This window comes from Mobula hypostoma, chromosome 13 (assembly GCF_963921235.1).
Source record: "Mobula hypostoma chromosome 13, sMobHyp1.1, whole genome shotgun sequence".
Lineage (NCBI taxonomy): Eukaryota > Metazoa > Chordata > Chondrichthyes > Myliobatiformes > Myliobatidae > Mobula > Mobula hypostoma.
The window spans coordinates 4,546,880-4,563,903 of record NC_086109.1 but is presented as its reverse complement, the minus strand read 5'-3'; the positions used below and the strand labels follow the sequence as shown (position 1 = coordinate 4,563,903).

The following is a 17,024-nucleotide window of genomic DNA, read 5'->3' as shown; positions in this document are numbered from 1 at the left end:
ACTGGTGTTCAGCAGGGATTGGTGTTGAACCTCTTTTTACATTTTATGTCAATGACAGAAATTTGCAGATGATATGAAGATAGGTGGAGGGGTAGGTAATGCTGAGGAAGCAGAGAGGCTACAGAAGGACTTAGATAGATTAGGAGAATGGGTAAATAAGTGGCAGATGGAATGCAGTGTCTGGAAGTGTAAGGTTATGGACTTTGGAAGGAATAAAAGTGTAGACTATTTTCTAAACTGAGAAAATTCAAAAATGAGTTGCAGATGGATTTGTACAGGATTTCCCAAAGGTTAAATTGCCGGTTGAGTCGGTGGTAAGGAGGGCAAATGCAATGTTAGATTGATTTTGAATGGACTAGAATATAAAAACAATGATGTATGCCATGGCTTTATAAGGCACTGGCGACTTGGAGTATTGTGAGCAGTTTTTGTGCCCTTTATCTGAGAAAGGAAGTGCTGACATGGAAGAGGGTTCAGAGGAGGTTCATGAGAATGATTCCGGGAGTGAAAGGGTTATCATATGAGGAGCATTTGATAGCTCTGGGCCTGAACCCACTGGAATTTTTGAAGAATTGCGGGGGAGCGGGAGGGTGTTCTCAGAAACCTGTTGAATGTTGAAAGCTTAGACAGAGTGGATGTGGAGAGGATTTTTCCCGTAGTGGGGGAGTCTAGACCAGAAGGCACAGTCCCAAATAGAGCAGCAGCCATTTAGAGTTGCGATGAGAAGGAATTTCTTTAGCCAGTGAGTGGCGAATTTGTGGAATTTGTTCCCACAGGTGGCTGTGGAGCCAACCCATTAGGTATATTTAAGGTAGAGGTTGATGGGCTTTTGGTTAGTCAGGGTGTGAAAGGTTATGGAGAGAAGGCTGGAGAGTGGGGTTGAGAGGGAAATGGATCAGTCATCACGAAATGGTGGAGCAGAGTTGATGGGCTGAATGGTCTAACTGCTCCAGTGTCTTGTGGCCTATCATCAAGGCTCTGTGGGATTACCTAGTGAGACAGCCAAAGTCTGCAGAAGAACTGCGGCAAGTTCTTCAAGATGCTTGGACAACCTACCAGCCGATTTTTCTTACAAAACTGCACAACAGTGTACCGAAGAGAATTGATGCAGTTTTAAAGGCAAGGGTTGGTCACACCAAGTATTGATTTGATTTAGTTTTTTAAACTATTTACTGCGCTTTGTAGTAATTTTTTCGATTTCATTATTTTTGAAGGCAGCTTCACTTTAAAGAATTTTTTACATGCTTAAGACTTTTGAACAGTACTGTAGTGTTCATGGGTCATTGTCCGTTCAGAGATTTGATGTCGGTGGGGAAGAAGCTGTTCCTAACACATTGAATATGTGGCATTTGTCTTAATTATTCTGCCCCAACTTCTACATCACTACCCGGCTCCCCCTTCCTGTACACCCCCTGCACCACCACCTTGAACCATTATTTGCCCTGAATTTCCCTTGTAGTTTTCCCACCAGTTCAGTTAGTGGAGCCAGCCAGTTAGCTCGACATATTGCAAATGCGTCTTCAAGCTTATCTTGTTCCTATGAACGGATGCAAGTAATGAGGAAGGAAGACATTCCACACCCTGACTTCCTGCTCTTCAGAATCAGAATCAGGTTTATTATCACTGGTGTGTGTCATGAAATTTGTTAACTTATTAGCAGCAGTTCAATGCAATACATAAAATAGAAGAAGAAAAAATAAAATAATAAATAAGTAGATCAATTATAGTATATGTATATTGAATGGATTAAAACTCATGCAAAAACAGAAATAATATATATTTTAAAATGTGAGGTAGTGTTCATGGGTTTAATGTCCATTTAGGAATCAGATGGCAGAGGGGAGGAAGCTGTTCCTGAATCGCTGAGTGTGTGCCTTTAGGCTTCTGTACCTCCTTCCTGATGGTAACAGTGAGAAAAGGGCATGCCCTGGGTGCTGGAGGTCCTTAATAATGGACACTGCCTAAATGAGACACCACTCCATAAAGATGTCCTGGGTACTTTGTAGGCTAATACACAAGGCTAGCCAACTAAATTTACGACCCTCTGCAGCTTCTTTCGGTCCTGTGCAATAGCAGCCCCACCCCACCCCCCACCCTCCAATACCAGATAGTGATGCAGCCTGTTAGAATGCTCTTCACGGTACATCTATAGAAGTTTTTGAATGTTTTTGTTCACATACCAAAGCTCTTCCACTCATCTCTGCTACTGTGCATCCTCCCTTCCGATTCTGTGCTTTTAACAAGGTTAATTCTGCATGTTTATAGCATCTTTCATCCCCTTGCAAGATACTTTATCGTCAGTCATCTCACTGCCTTGCTGGAATTGCATTAATCGAAAGGCAGTGACTGAACAGACAAAAGAACATCACAAAGGACAAATGCAAAGCAGCAGGGAATTCTCTGCAGGCCTGTCTGGACATGGTCTCTACGCCTTATGCCTGCATGTCAGGGTGACTGGGTTTCTGTGCATCTCCCCTCTATTCTGACAACGTGTCATAGACCTGAAATGTCAGCTGTAATCCTCTTCCCACAGAGGCTGCATTTTTTTTATTACAGATTTCCAGCTTCTGCAGTTTTTTGTATTTTTCACTTTTCTGTTTTTTGACTATTATGTTAACCTTAATATTATTCCTTTACAGCTCCTAAATCCATCCCTGTATATCAAAATGTACTCTGTGGTAAGTCAAAAAATTGAATAATTCATGCTTTTATCTTATATGTACATTTTTTTAGTGACGACCATAAACATGCACAAATATTTACAGAAAATGATGACAGTTGAAATCCTTTAAGGGCATAAATGAGAGTTTTTTTGTGAAGAAGGCAACAGTGGTAATTGAGCGACACACACAAAATGGTGGGGGAACTCAGCAGGTCAGGCAGCATTGATGGAGAGGAGTAAATAGTTGACACTTTGAGCCAAGACCCTTCATCAGGATTGGAAAAGAAGGGGGAAGATATCAGAATAAAAAAAGTGGGGAGGAGTGGAAGATGATAGGTAAAGCCAAGAGAGTGGGAAAGGTAAAGGGATGGAGAGGAAGGGATCTGATAGGAGAGGAGAGTGGACCATAGGTGAAAGGATTATGTGGTAGGGAAATTCTAGGCAGTCTCAAGAACAGGTTATATGGTCGGCACGACATTGTGGGCCAAAGAGCCTGTAATGTGCTGTAAATTTCTATTTTCTATGTTCTAAAGGGAAGGAGAAGGGGATAGGTGATAGACAGGTGAGAAGAGGTAAGCGGCCAATGTGGGGACTAGAAGAAGGGAGGGTAGTGGTAAATGAGAGTATTTCTGGTGATAAATGTCAGTACTTTATTCTGATAACTGACCTTGTTCCTCCTTGTGCCTTCTACTCACATAGACATCCAGTCCTGGTGATCTGAGACAGCCCAACATCCACAGATATCCTTTGTCGTCCGTCATGTTGCTGGACTCTGAATGTCTTTCATCCCATGTTCATGTTGCTGGCCTTCACACCTAGTGGAGGCCTGGCCTCTAACCTCTCCACATTCCTGTTTCAAAACTTAATCTGGCGTCTAAACCCTAACCTGACGCCTAACTCCCAACTCCCTTCTCTCTCCCCAAAACCATCGTTACAAACTTCAAACCATTGCTACTCCAGAGAAAGCAATCCAAGTGTGTCCAATCTTTTGTAGCTAATACTCTGTAATCCAGGTAAATCTCTTCACCTCCAAAGGCTCCTCATCTTTGCTGTACTCTACAGTTCACATTCTGAGACCACATGAAGATCTTGGGGTCCAAGTTCATAGCTCTCTGAGAGTGGCTGTGCAGGTTGAAAGGATGGTTAAGAAGGCACATGACATGCTTGCCCTTATTAGTTGAGGCATTGAGTTCAAAAGTCAGGAAGTTATGCTGCAGCTTTAGAAAACTCTTGTTAGGCCGCCTCTGGAGTATAGCATACAGTTCTGGACACCTGATTTTAGGAAGAATGTCGAGGTTTAAGAGGGGGAAGAAGAGATTTACCAGGATGCTGCTTGGATTAGAGGGTTTGAGCTGAACTGAGAGGTTGGACAAACTTGGGCTGTTTTCTCTAGAGCAGCGGAGGTTGAGGGGAGATCTGATAGAAGTTTATAAGGTTATGAGAGGCATAGACGGAGTAGCCAGTCAGCATCTTTTTCCCAGGGTTGAAATGCCTGATACCAGAGGGCGTGCTTTTGAGATGAGTGGATTAAGTTTTAAAGAAGAATACTGGTGTGGAGGCGGGGGGTGTTCTCACTGAGTCCTATCGAATATTGAAAGGACTGGATAGGGTGGATGTTTCCTCTGGTGGGTGTATCCAGCAATGGAGGTCTTAGCCTCAAAACTGAGGGGCTACCTTTTAGAATAGAAGTAAGGAGAATAAATTTTTTTTAGTCTAGAGTAGTGAATCTGTGGAATGGGCTGCCACAGACTGCAGTGAAGGCCAAGTCCGTGGGTATACAGACTGAGCTGCTAGAGGATTATACCTGACTGAGGCAGCTACAATTACCTTTGAACATGTGCATACATGAGAGAGGTTTGTATTGCTATGGGCCACACTTTGGCAAATAGGATTAGTTCAGGTTGGCACTTTGGTCGGTATGGACAGGTGGGGCTGGGGATCAATTTCTGTGCTGTATAGCTATTGCAATGAGATTCATGGACAAGGCACTTTAGCTAATGTGGTTAACGAGAGAAATTGGTGGTTCCCCTTCAAGCAAAGAGACAGGAGAGTTATGATTTGTTGTCAGACTTGGCAGAAGCTCAAATTACCTCTCACAGCTACTGAGGTGAGAGTTGAATTGTCTGTCCAAGTCTTTACTGATAATGCCAATCTAACATTGTGTTTAATCTTCTTTTATAGCATTACTTGCTGTAGTTGTTGTTGTTGTTGTTATACCCATCGTGATACGATGTATATACAGGAGATATTGCAACCATGGAAGGTAAGTTGTGTTTTATATTTTATTGATTTATTTTTTAGATGCTGAATTCTATCTAGTGCTCTAAATTCACCACAGTCCACTCTTTTTAATGATACAATTGTCTGCTGAAAATTCCATTCAGATTTACCTAAAGGAGAATTGGATCTGGGAGTCTGAATCTGTTTTGATACTTGAAAAATCTTTGAATTGATATGATTGTCCACAAGTTCTGCACTCTGATCAACATAACTGGACACCTTGCACACATAATTAACTTAAGCTATGATGAGACCTTGTGTTCTCCCATCATTTGACATATTAAAGCTCAGCACCATCACCCTCCTGATTCTCTACAGGGTCAAAGTCAATCCTGACTACAATGTTCAGTGTCCTTGGTGAATTCTACAGTGGACGTGCAAGCCACTCCCCTCTCTTTGTGTTAAGCAACCCCATTTGAAAAAGGAGTAGTTTGAGAATATCTTCTGCAGGTAATGAGGCTCCTAATATTCAAATATGTACATGATGGACATGGGCATGTTTGGAGATTGAGACTCCGCAGTCCTCTTGGGTAAAGACTTTCATTTGGGTTATCTGCCACTCTCTGGGTTAAACATTTTCTCTGCTGAATGACCTCCCTTTTGAGTAGAGACGAGAGAGCCCTGGGTTACATCTAACATAGGCACAGGAACAAACCCTCCTGTCCACAATGTCCATGTTCTTTCCTTTCCTGCATGTTCATGTGCTGATCTGGAACTTCTTGATTGCCTCCATTGTATTCACCTCGCCTCCATCCCAGGCACGTATGACTATCTGGGTGGTAAAAAAAATTGCCCCCTGCACATGTCCTTTCCCCTTGCCCCTTCTCACTTTAAATGTATGCCCTCTGGTATTAGAGCTGTTAACCCTGAGCTAAAGATACTGTCTTATCTTTTCTGTCTTTGCTTCATCATCTTATAACCCACTATGAGATCTCCCCTCAGCCACGCTGCTCCAGAGAAAACAACCAAAGTTTGTCCAAACTCTCCTGATAGTACATGCCCTCTAATCCAAGCTGCATCCTGGTGAGCCTCTTCTGCACCCTCTCCAAAGCCTCGACATCCTATAATGGGGTGACCAGAACTGAATGCAATACTCCAGATGCAGTCTTATGAGTTCAATAAGGCTGCAACATAACTTCCTGATTCCATTCCTTGATTAATAAAAATAAGCATGCTGTCTGCTTTCTTCATCACTGTCAACCTGTGTCGCCACTTTCAGGGAGTTATGAACCCAATATCCCTCTACTCCTCTATAATGGCCTTGCCATTATTAAATGTAAACTCCCAAGGTGAAACACTCCTCATTTATCTGCTATTTCTCTGCCCATATCTGTAGCTAATCTATATCCCACTATCATTTGACAGTCTTCTACACTGTCGGCACAACCAGTCTTCAAATCATTTGCAAACTTACATACCCACCCACGTGTGTTTTCATCCAGCTCGTATGCAAGAACATTCATGCATACACACTTTAATTGATGGTTTTTTGCTATTATTATTTATTGCAATTTATAGTCAAAGTCAACAAATATCACAGTATATGCCAGTGATATTAATCCTGATTCTGAATGAGCCTCTCATGAGAGACCTTGTGCAAACACCTTACCAAAATATAAATAGCATCCACAATTCTACCTTCATCAATCACTTGTTATCTCCTCAAAAACCCTATCAAGTTCGTAACACCTTGTCCTAATTAGGCAATGGTTTTCCAAATTCTCACAAATCCTATCTCTAAAAGTGCTCTCCAGTAACTTCCCTACCACTAACGTGAGTCTATAGTTTCCAGGATTATAACTATTTCTCGAATAATGAAGCAACATTAGCTACTTTCCAGTCTTCTGGGACCTCAGCTGTGGTTGGAGAGTACAGGAGGATATTTGTCAAGGCCCCAACAATCTCATCTCTTGCCTGCCTCACTACCCTGGGATATATCCCATCAGATGCAAGGGGTCTTATCCACCTTAATGTTCTTTAAGAGACCCAATCCATGAGCCTGATGTCAGTTGTGGGTAAATTATTGGAAAATATTTTGGGGGACAGGATATGTAAGTATATGGAAAGACAAGGTGTGATTAGGGATGGTCAACATGTCAGGAACCAGTTCTAGGTCCTCTTGTTTATCAACTATGTTAATAATTTAGATGATGTGATAAACTGAATTAACAAATTTGCGATAACGCCACAATTGCGGGTGTAGTGGACGGGAAGGAAGGTCATTAAAAGCTTGCAGCGGGATCTATGCCAGCTTGAAAACTGATCTGAAAGATGGCAGATGGCACTTAATGCGGACAAGTATGAGGTGTTGCACCTGATGAGGACAAACCAGGGCAGACATTGCACAGTGAATGGTAAGCCACTGAGCTGTGCAGTAAGACAGGGGGATCTGGAAATACAGATCCATAATCTCTTCAAGTCCTGCATAGGGCTGTAAAGAGAGCTTTATGGCACATTGGGCTTTATAAATTAAAGTATTGAGTGCAGAATTTGGGATGTTATGTTGAAGTTATATAAAATATTGGTGAGGCCAAATTTGGATTATTTTGTGCAGTTTCAGAAAAACAGGAAAAATATCAATAGGACTGAAGGAGTTGAGAGAAAATTTACAAGAATGTTGCTACTTACAAGAACGTTGCTGGGACTTCACATGAGTTATAGGGAAAAGTTGAATAGGTTAGTCGGACTTTATTTCCCGGAGTGTAAGAATGAGGGGAGATTAGATAGAGGCTTACAAAAAGTATGAAGGGTAGAATGAGGGTAAATGCTGAGGTTGGGTGAGGCTAGAGCTAGAGGTCATAGTTTTAGGGTGAAAGGTGAAGTATTTAAGAGGAACCTGAGGGGGAAGTTCTTCGCTCAGGGTGGTGTTAGTGTGGAGTGAGCTGCCAGTGGAAATGATGGATCCAAACTCAGTTGCAACATTGAAGAGAGGTTGGGTCGATACATGGATGAGAGAGCCATGGAGGGCTGCGGTCCAGGTGCAGGTGGATGGAACTCGGCAGAAAACGGGCTGTCACAGGCTAGATGGGCCAAAGTACTGTGGTACTCTATGACACTACCTCCTTAGTTAGCTCGAAATGCCCATTAACGGAATCAAGGAAAATAAGATCAAAGACACGGGAGCAGAATAAAGCCATTCGACCCATCTAGTCTGCTCTGTACTTGATCACGGCTGATGATCTTCCTTCTCAACCCCATTCTCTCTGTAACCTTCGATGCTCTTTTACTAATCAAGGAATTATCAGCCTCCATTTTAAGTATTAACCAATGACTTCACCTCTGCAGGTGCCTGTGATAATGAATTCCACAGTTTCACCACTTTGGCTAAAGAAATTCCTCCATCTCTGTCCTAAAGAGACAGAGATGAGGAGTCCTTGTATTCGAAGGCTGTGCTCTCTGGTCCTCGGCTCTCCCAGTATAGGAAAATGTCATTGAGGCAAATGTTCAGCAGTAATGTGTGCAAGTAACAGAGTGTTTATAGGATTTCCTGTGAATGCAGAACAGCGTCTATCAGCCAGACAGGGCACACGGTAGAAACCCGTATTAAGGAGCACAGGAGGTTAGCTAGAGAAATCGACGGTAGTGGAACACTGTATTCACAGTTGACTGCAGCACAATACTACTGTGCCATGCTAATGGCTTTTGGGACCGCCTGGTGAAGGAAGCTATTGAAGTAAAACTGGAGAAAAATAATTTTAACAAAGATAAAGGTGTTGCCCTAAGTAAGGACTGTAATTTGATTGTAAGCGAGTTGGGACAGGGGAAACCTGTTTGGATGAGGACAAACCAATCAGGAGGAACAGATGACAAGAGGAAGCCCAAGAAGAGTTTATTCATCATATACACTGGGACAACATAGAAACATAGAAACATAGAAAATAGGTGCAGGAGTAGGCCATTTGGCCCTTCGAGCCTGCACTGCCATTTATTATGATCATGGCTGATCATCCAACTCAGAACCCAGCCTTCCCTCCATACCCCCTGACCCCTGTAGCCACAAGGGCCATATCTAACTTCCTTTTAAACATAGCTAATGAACTGGCCTCAACAGTTTGCTGTGGCAGAGAATTCCACAGATTCACCACTCTCTGTGTGAAGAAGTTTTTCCTAACCTCGGTCCTAAAAGGCTTCCCCTCTATCCTCAAACTGTGACCCCTCGTTCTAGACCTCCCCAACATCGGGAACAATCTTCCCGCATCTAGCCTGTCCAATCCCTTTAGGATCTTATACGTTTCAATCAGATCCCCCCTCAATCTTCTAAATTCCAACGAGTACAAGCCCAGTTCATCCAGTCTTTCTTCATATGAAAGACCTGCCATCCCAGGAATCAATCTGGTGAACCTTCTTTGTACTCCCTCTATGGCAAAGATGTCTTTCCTCAGATTAGGGGACCAAAACTGCACACAATACTCCAGGTGTGGTCTCACCAAGGCCTTGTACAACTGCAGTAGTACCTCCCTGCTCCTGTACTCAAATCCTCTCGCTATAAATGCCAGCATACCGTTCGCCTTTTTCACCGCCTGCTGTACCTGCATGCCCACTTTCAATGACTGGTGTATAATGACACCCAGGTCTCGTTGCACCTCCCCTTTTCCTAATCGGCCACCATTCAGATAATAATCTGTTTTCCTATTTTTGCCACCAAAGTGGATAACTTCACATTTATCCACATTAAATTGCATCTGCCATGAGTTTGCCCACTCACCCAACCTATCCAAGTCACCCTGCATCCTCTTAGCATCCTCCTCACTGCTAACACTGCCACCCAGCTTCGTGTCATCCGCAAACTTGGAGATGCTGCATTTAATTCCCTCATCCAAGTCATTAATATATATTGTAAACAACTGGGGTCCCAGCACTGAGCCTTGCGGTACCCCACTAGTCACCGCCTGCCATTCTGAAAAGGTCCCGTTTATTCCCACTCTTTGCTTCCTGTCTGCTAACCAATTCTCCACCCACACCAATACCTTACCCCCAATACCGTGTGCTTTAAGTTTGCACACTAATCTCCTATGTGGGACCTTGTCAAAAGCCTTTTGAAAATCCAAATATACCACATCCACTGGTTCTCCCCTATCCACTCTACTAGTTACATCCTCAAAAAATTCTATGAGATTCGTCAGACATGATTTTCCTTTCACAAATCCATGCTGACTTTGTCCGATCATTTCACCGCTTTCCAAATGTGCTGTTATCACATCCTTGATAACTGACTCCAGCAGTTTCCCCACCACCGACGTTAGGCTAACCGGCCTATAATTCCTATATCATTTTTGGCAGAGCTTGTTTGAAAGGTTGAATGGTGGATTTCTCATGTCCCTTGGTTCTTGTGTTCTTTTTAGTCTGACAAAAAACAAGAAAAGAGACCCTGAGAAAGAAGAGGCGCTTTCCAATCAGATGCAGCGCCTTGCAGCTGATGAAAGGACACAGTAATATACTTCAAATTTTTTTTTAAAAAAAGGTATTTGGTTTTATATTTCCAGCGGTGATTGGGGAAAAATTTAATCATTTAAAAGTACTGTTTCAAAGAGGGTTAGTCAGTGTAGAGTTAGAAGTCTGATCATCATCATTATGTAGCATTGGGCAATCGTGGTCTTTGACCATGATTGTTCTTGGTGAAGTTTTTCCTCAGAAGTAGTTTGCTACTGCCGCCTTCTGGGCGGTGTCTTCACAAGACGGGTGGCCCTAGCCATTATCAATACTCTTCAGAGATTCTCTGCCTGGCATCAGTGGTTGCAGAACCAGGACTTGTGATATACCCCATCCACGGCTTCATGTGACACTGATCAGGGTCTGGGAAGGTGTTACACCTTGCTGAATGGTGACCCGCAAGCTGGCGGAAAGGGGAAGGAGCACCTTCCAACTTCTTTGGTAGATACTGATCACCTTCCTGCTGGTCAGGAAGAGAATTTAATCCAGAGGTTGGGGATAATACAGGAGGGCCAGTGCCCCAAGATGGCAGCAAACATTCTGATGTGCTGAGGTCTTGGATCCGTAAATAAAAAAAACAACAGATTTGGAGTTGTGAGAAGTGAACTATTGCCAGTACTTGAAAACCTTTTCTGATGCACATTTGGATAGGCTGGTGGGTCCTTGTGCAGGATTCCCTAAAGGTTAACTTGCAGGTTGAGTATGTAGTGAATAAGGCAAATACAGTGTTAGCATTCAATTCAAGAGGACTAGTATATTAAAGCAAGGATGTATGCTGCAGCTTTATAAGGTATTGATCAGACTGCTCTTGCAGTATTGTCAGCAGTTTTGCGTCCTTTATCTGAGAAAGGACGTGCTGGTATTGCAGAGGATCACAAGAATGATCCTGGGAATGAAAGGGTTAGCATATGGTGAGCATTTGGTGGCTCTGTGCCTGTACTCGCTGGAGTTTCGAAGAATAAGGAGGGATCTTATCAAATTGCCACAGGTGACAGTGTAGGCTAAGTTGTTTGGTATATTTTGAGAGGAGGTTGATAGGTTCTTGATTAGTAGGGGTGCCAAAGGCAGGAGAATAGGATTGAGGGGATAATAAATCAGCCATTTTCACACGGTGGAGCAGACTCGATGGGCTGAATGATCTAATTCTTCCTTGTCTTATGGTTAATTTCTTTGGAATGAAGAAGATGGAGAGAATATTTGATTGAAGTGCACAAAGTGACATTGGGTCTGGGTAGAGTGACCAATCGGCCAAGCATAAAGGGGGAGATGAAGAAAAACCAGTTTCATTGAAAGGGCGGTAGTGACCAGGAGAGGTAATAGGGCAGAAGCACTTGCCGTACCTAAACAGTACTTGGATATATATGTGAGGAAGTGTATCCTGAAGTGATGTGAGCCCAGTGTTAGAAGGTGGGCCTATACTGGGAAGCCCTGTCTGGCACAGACTCAGTGACAAAGTAGTCTTAGTCTGTGTAGTACCCTTTCTCTGGCTCAAGTCGCAGGCAACATAAGGTGGTTACGAACTGGATAACTAGTTAAATAAGAAGTTTAGAAGGTGGAACAATAGCTATGCCAACCATGATGCTAATCTAATGCAATCTGCCTGCACTTGGCCCATGTCCTTCCATTCCCTGTCTGTTCATGTGACTAAATGCCTCTTAAACATTTCTATTGTATCTGCTCCTACCACCACTCATGGAGATGGCTTTCAGCACCTGCCATTGTGTGTATTTAACAAAATACTTGCCCCGCCATCAGAATCAGGTTTAATATCACCAACATTCATTCTAAAATTTGTTGTTATGCTCCAGTAGTACATTACAATACATGATAAAAAACTGTAAATGACAATGAGTGGGGGAAAGACTTGCCATCCACATCATCAATGCCTCTCATAATTCTATAACTCGCCCCTCATTTTCTTGTGTTCTAAGGAATGAAGTCCTCACCAACTTCAGTACTTCATAGATTACATTAAACTTAACTTTTGAGACTGCAACTGTGGAGTGTCATTGTTGAATTTCTGCTTTTCATTTCAAATAACTTAGGTTTGCAGAGCTGATTTTTCCCGGTGGAAAATGAATGATGTTACTCCTTGGCTTTACTATTTGGTTGACTCTGTGACTTAGAACTGAGAGCAGTACAGCACAGGAACAAGTCCTTTGGCCCACAATGTTGTGTCGAACCAATTAAATTAGTAATCAATTAAATTAATCTATTCTCCCTACACAATTTCGATATCCCTCCATTGTCCTCACATTTGTGTGCCTTCTAAACGTCTCTTAAAAGTATCTGCCACGACCACCATCCCGGGTAGCACATTCTAGGCACCCACCACTGTGTTTTTAAAAAAAACTTGCCCCACATACGTCCTTTGAAATTACTCTCTTACCCTAAATCAGAGGTTCCCAACCTGGGGTCCATGGCATAAACGTATTCTTTCTGGTATTAGACATTTCAACCCTGGGGAAAAGATGCTGTCTGTCTACTCTATTTTTGTCTCTCATGATCTTATAAATCCCTATCAGATCTCCGTTTAGACTTTTGAAAGCTACTTCTTAACTAAACTCTTTCTACGCTACATTACACACTTCTAATTTTTTTTTCTTTCCTTCTACAGATCAGTGGTTTGAAATTATTTTGAATTTGATTAATCATGGCCGAGGTGTGGAACTGGAGCTACTCCTGCTGTGTGAACAAATGTATCCTATATAGACATTCGTTTAAGCAAATCCTGCTGAATCCTCTGCATTTCCTTAATGTTTTTTTAATAAAAGATGAGGATACTCAGTCATTGAAACACAGCCGAAATTGTGTGCCAGCTCATGAAGCAGCAGAACAAATGGAAATGTTCCCATTCTTGCAAAGGAATGTTTATGAAACTTCAGATCAGTTGTAAAGAAGACATAGATAATCTTTTTATTTAGTAATATTTGCCTGAAAACATTTCCCATTTGGAAGCCGGAGGTAGCTGATTCCAGTATCTGCTGAGGGTTCCAAGTTTTATAATTGTTTCATGCTATTTCTGAATTCATAATTGATAGGGATTTTTCCAGATGAAGATAATTATTGGGTCTGTTAATTGTGTCTGAGTGCTATTTAATATTTAAATCTGATGTTTCAATTTGTGGGTGCATTTGAAGTCGCAAAACCAGTGCCAGAGTATTCTTGTTCAGATGGTCTCAGTTTGTTCCAACAACCTGTTTTAAACATCTGGGCAGATGATAGTGACATTGGTAATAAACCGCTTTACTGAGGTTAATTACATTTTATTCGAAACCATTCCACCATCAAAGGTGCAAAAAAAAACAAATGCTTCAAAAGAAAAAGCCAACTTGTGATTTTAAAACTTAATTAGAACTTCTGATTAATTTCACTGAAGTCCTGCACAGCAGGACTGTAACTTGCTCTTTGGCAATTTAGCACAAAAGGCAGATTTCTTTCTCTTTCCTGTGTGCTGCTTCCAAGATGCTCCTGGCAAAGCATTGTTAGTCTATATGCCACTACTAATGCTGGAGTAGAATTGCCCCTGCAAAGGCATGCAGTTCTGAACAATGCGAACAAGTAGGTGGTCGCTTGAGTGGTGCAACTGAACCGCTGTCCTTCGTAGAAGAGGCCAGAATTTTCCCATGCCACCCGATGTGAGACCACCATTCTTACTTAAACCCTTCACCCCTACTGGGACACAGGCCTCTGACAGCTGCTCACCAGGGTCCTCTGTTCTGTGCACATCTTTCCAATTGTCCCCAGGTGTGGCCCATCTTCTAGGGGAAGATCCTCGCTCTCCCAGGGATGAGGCCTTTGTAGCTTCTGGTGGTGTTTCTGTGGCTCTGGGTTTTTATGGGAAGCGGTTGCTAGCCCATGCCCAACACACCTGCCTTCGCAGCCGGGGTTGGGACTGTCTGTGGAGGAGCTGATACCACCATTCACTCACTATTATTATTAATTGGCCCTTGTATCTTTGCTGAATAGATGTTAATGTTCTGATTTTGAACGAGATGTAGAAATTTGCAAGTACCTGTTGGGCTTTTCTGTGGTACAGGAGCTTCACAGAGCCTCTAGGCAGCACCTTAACGATGTCGAAATGAAGAGCACTTATCGAAAATAACTTTAGAGACGTACTATTTGCTCTTCATGCTGATTGGCTTTTTTAAGGAAAATTGTAAAATTGTAATGATGCTCGATATTCTTTGCCAATTGACTACACAAATTAGCATAAACTAATTTGTGTTGTATATGTAATAATGTCTTTTATAAGCCGCAGGTGTAGAATGTAGCTCTCCCTGATATCATCTGTCTTTATATCATTCTGGTTGATTCAATTGGTTTTATTGATTGCTAACACTGGGTGCAGATTAACGTCTGGATTTGTAGAAGCCGAGGATTGAGGAAAATTAAAGATGGAGAGTTGTGAGGAAGCTGGAACAGAGTGGGAGTTTAGAGGCATAAAGTTTGAGACAGAGCTAAAGATCCAGTAAGGGAACACCTGCCGGGAGGAGGGTTGAGGCCAGACTAGACATTACACTAGGCTGGAGGGAAAATTTCAGATGAAATCAGAGCTTGGGTGACAAATCCTGTCAGTTTTAATTGGTGAACGGATGGGAGTCGCACAGATAACAAGAGCATTTAAAGTTTTGTCCATAGTGGATTAAAGATCTAGTTTATTGTGCAAATAGTACACATTGTGGCCTTACTTATTTAGAAGTTCCAAGATGCAATAGAATTGCTCTTGGCGTGTGATTTAATTTTTCACTTTATAATTGTAAACCAAATAAAGTGCAACAGGATTCTTGCACAAGTTATATTCGCAACTTATACCTAAAATTTGATGTTTTTATTATATGCCTGATGTTATTTATTAGTAAAATTATGGTTGAAGCTGCCATATACTTTTGAATGTACTCAACACGTCTGTTCACTAAGTTCACGGTCCCTGTGCGAAAGATACAGTAGCATCTTGTATCCGCTGTTACAATATTTTTGTTTTTGATGGGCAGGGCTCATCCTGTTGCTCTTCACTTTAGAACACTACTTGTTTATTTTGCAGTGCTTTTCAAGGTCATGTATACTATAAAACAGACCTATTGTCGAAGACTTAGTAAGTTCTGAATCTCAAAGTACCACCCAGTTGTCAGCTTAACTTTCAAAGTACAGTGAAAATTGATTGACTTGTTGTCTAAAGGAGCCTGTTCAGCTTTGGACCAAATGCCTAAGCATTAAATATAGTTTCAATGTGCTGTTATCTCAACTGCTCATGTTAATAAAATCATTGCACTTTTTAATTTCTCTCTCTTCTATCTTTTATGCTGCCCAATGGTTACCTTTGTTGCAGGCTGCTCATTTGAACAATAAACCGGTCGTCACTGTTCTAATTGGGATTTCACCCTGGTGGCCAGATCCTAGAAACCTGAGGTGGCCTTCCCTGTTGAAAGTGTGATGGTGTCCAGCTATAATTCAGGGGATTACAATGCCAGTTCATTGGCTGTAATGGGCAACCACACAGGGTGAATTTAGAGACTTAGGTTTGTCAGGCTGGGTATGGACAGCATGCTTCAAAAAGGTTTGTTTTATTGTCAAAGTATGTGTGTATGATACAACTCTGATATTTGTCTTCTCATAAAAGACCTCTTTGGAGAAGGGTCTCAGCCTGAAACGTTGACTGTTCACTCTCTTCCATAGTGCTGCCTGACCTGCTGAGTTCTTCCAGCATTTTATGTGTGACTCTTTATAGTACATGCCCTCTAAACCAGGCAGCATCCTGGTAAATCTCTACTGCACCCTCTCTAAAGCCTCCACATCTTTCCTATGATGGGATGATCAGAAATTAAATCGATACTCTGGATGTATCCTAACAAGGACTCTAAATATTTACTCAATTGGGAATCTTTTTGCGATGGTTCTGGGGCCTCCCAAGCTATATAGTTGTTAAGCAAATAATGGATGTTGTACACAGGTTGAGAGAACTTTAAAGGTGAGATGGGAAATCAGAATCAGGTTTATTATCACTGACAGGTGTCATGAAATTTGTTAACAGCAGCAGCAGTTCAATACAATACATATTATAGAAGAAAAAATAAATACATAAATCAATTACAGAATACGTATATTGAATAGATTAAAAAACAGAAATACTATATATTTTTTAAAAAGTGAGGCAGTGTCCAAGGGTTCAATGTCCATTTATGAATTGGATGGTAGAGGGGAAGAAGCTGTTCCTGAATCACCGAGTGGGTGCCTTCAGGCTCTCTACCTCCTACCTGACGATAACAGTGAGAAAAGAGCATGCCCTGGGTGCTGGAGGTCTTTAATAATGGACACTACCTTTCTGAGACATTGCTCACTGAAGATGTACTGGGTACTTTGCAGGCTAGTACCCAAGATGTAGCTGACTAGATTTACAACCCGCTGCAGCTTCTTTCAGTCCTGTGCAGTAGTTCCCCCTCCCCCCCAACCAGACAGTGATGCAGCCTGTCAGAATGCTCTCCATGGTACAGCTAAAGAAGGTTTTGAGTATATTTGTTGACATACCAAATCTCTTCAAACTCCCACTGTCTTGCCTTCTTTATAGCTGCATCAATATATTGGGACCAGGTTAGGTCCTCAGAGATCTTGACACCTGGGAACTTGAAACTGCTCACTCTCTCCAGTTCTGATG

The 17,024-nt window shown here is 42.1% G+C and overlaps 1 protein-coding gene across 4 annotated transcripts in view; it reads left to right on the top strand.

The window, feature by feature from the left end:
* The window catches only part of LOC134355372 (membrane cofactor protein-like), a 49,130-nt gene extending 33,469 nt beyond the window's left edge, over nucleotides 1–15,661 (top strand). For 2 of the 4 annotated variants that reach the window (XM_063065155.1, XM_063065153.1), the window contains 4 exons: nucleotides 2,640–2,678; nucleotides 4,844–4,925; nucleotides 10,285–10,403; nucleotides 12,990–15,661. In XM_063065155.1, coding sequence (XP_062921225.1) covers nucleotides 2,640–2,678; nucleotides 4,844–4,925; nucleotides 10,285–10,375 — 212 coding nt within the window. In that variant the 3' untranslated portion in view covers nucleotides 10,376–10,403; nucleotides 12,990–15,661. The remainder of the gene's footprint in view (nucleotides 1–2,639; nucleotides 2,679–4,843; nucleotides 4,926–10,284; nucleotides 10,404–12,989) is intronic. The other 2 variants (XM_063065157.1, XM_063065156.1) reach the window with 1 other exon arrangement.
* The last annotated feature ends 1,363 nt before the right edge of the window (nucleotides 15,662–17,024 follow it).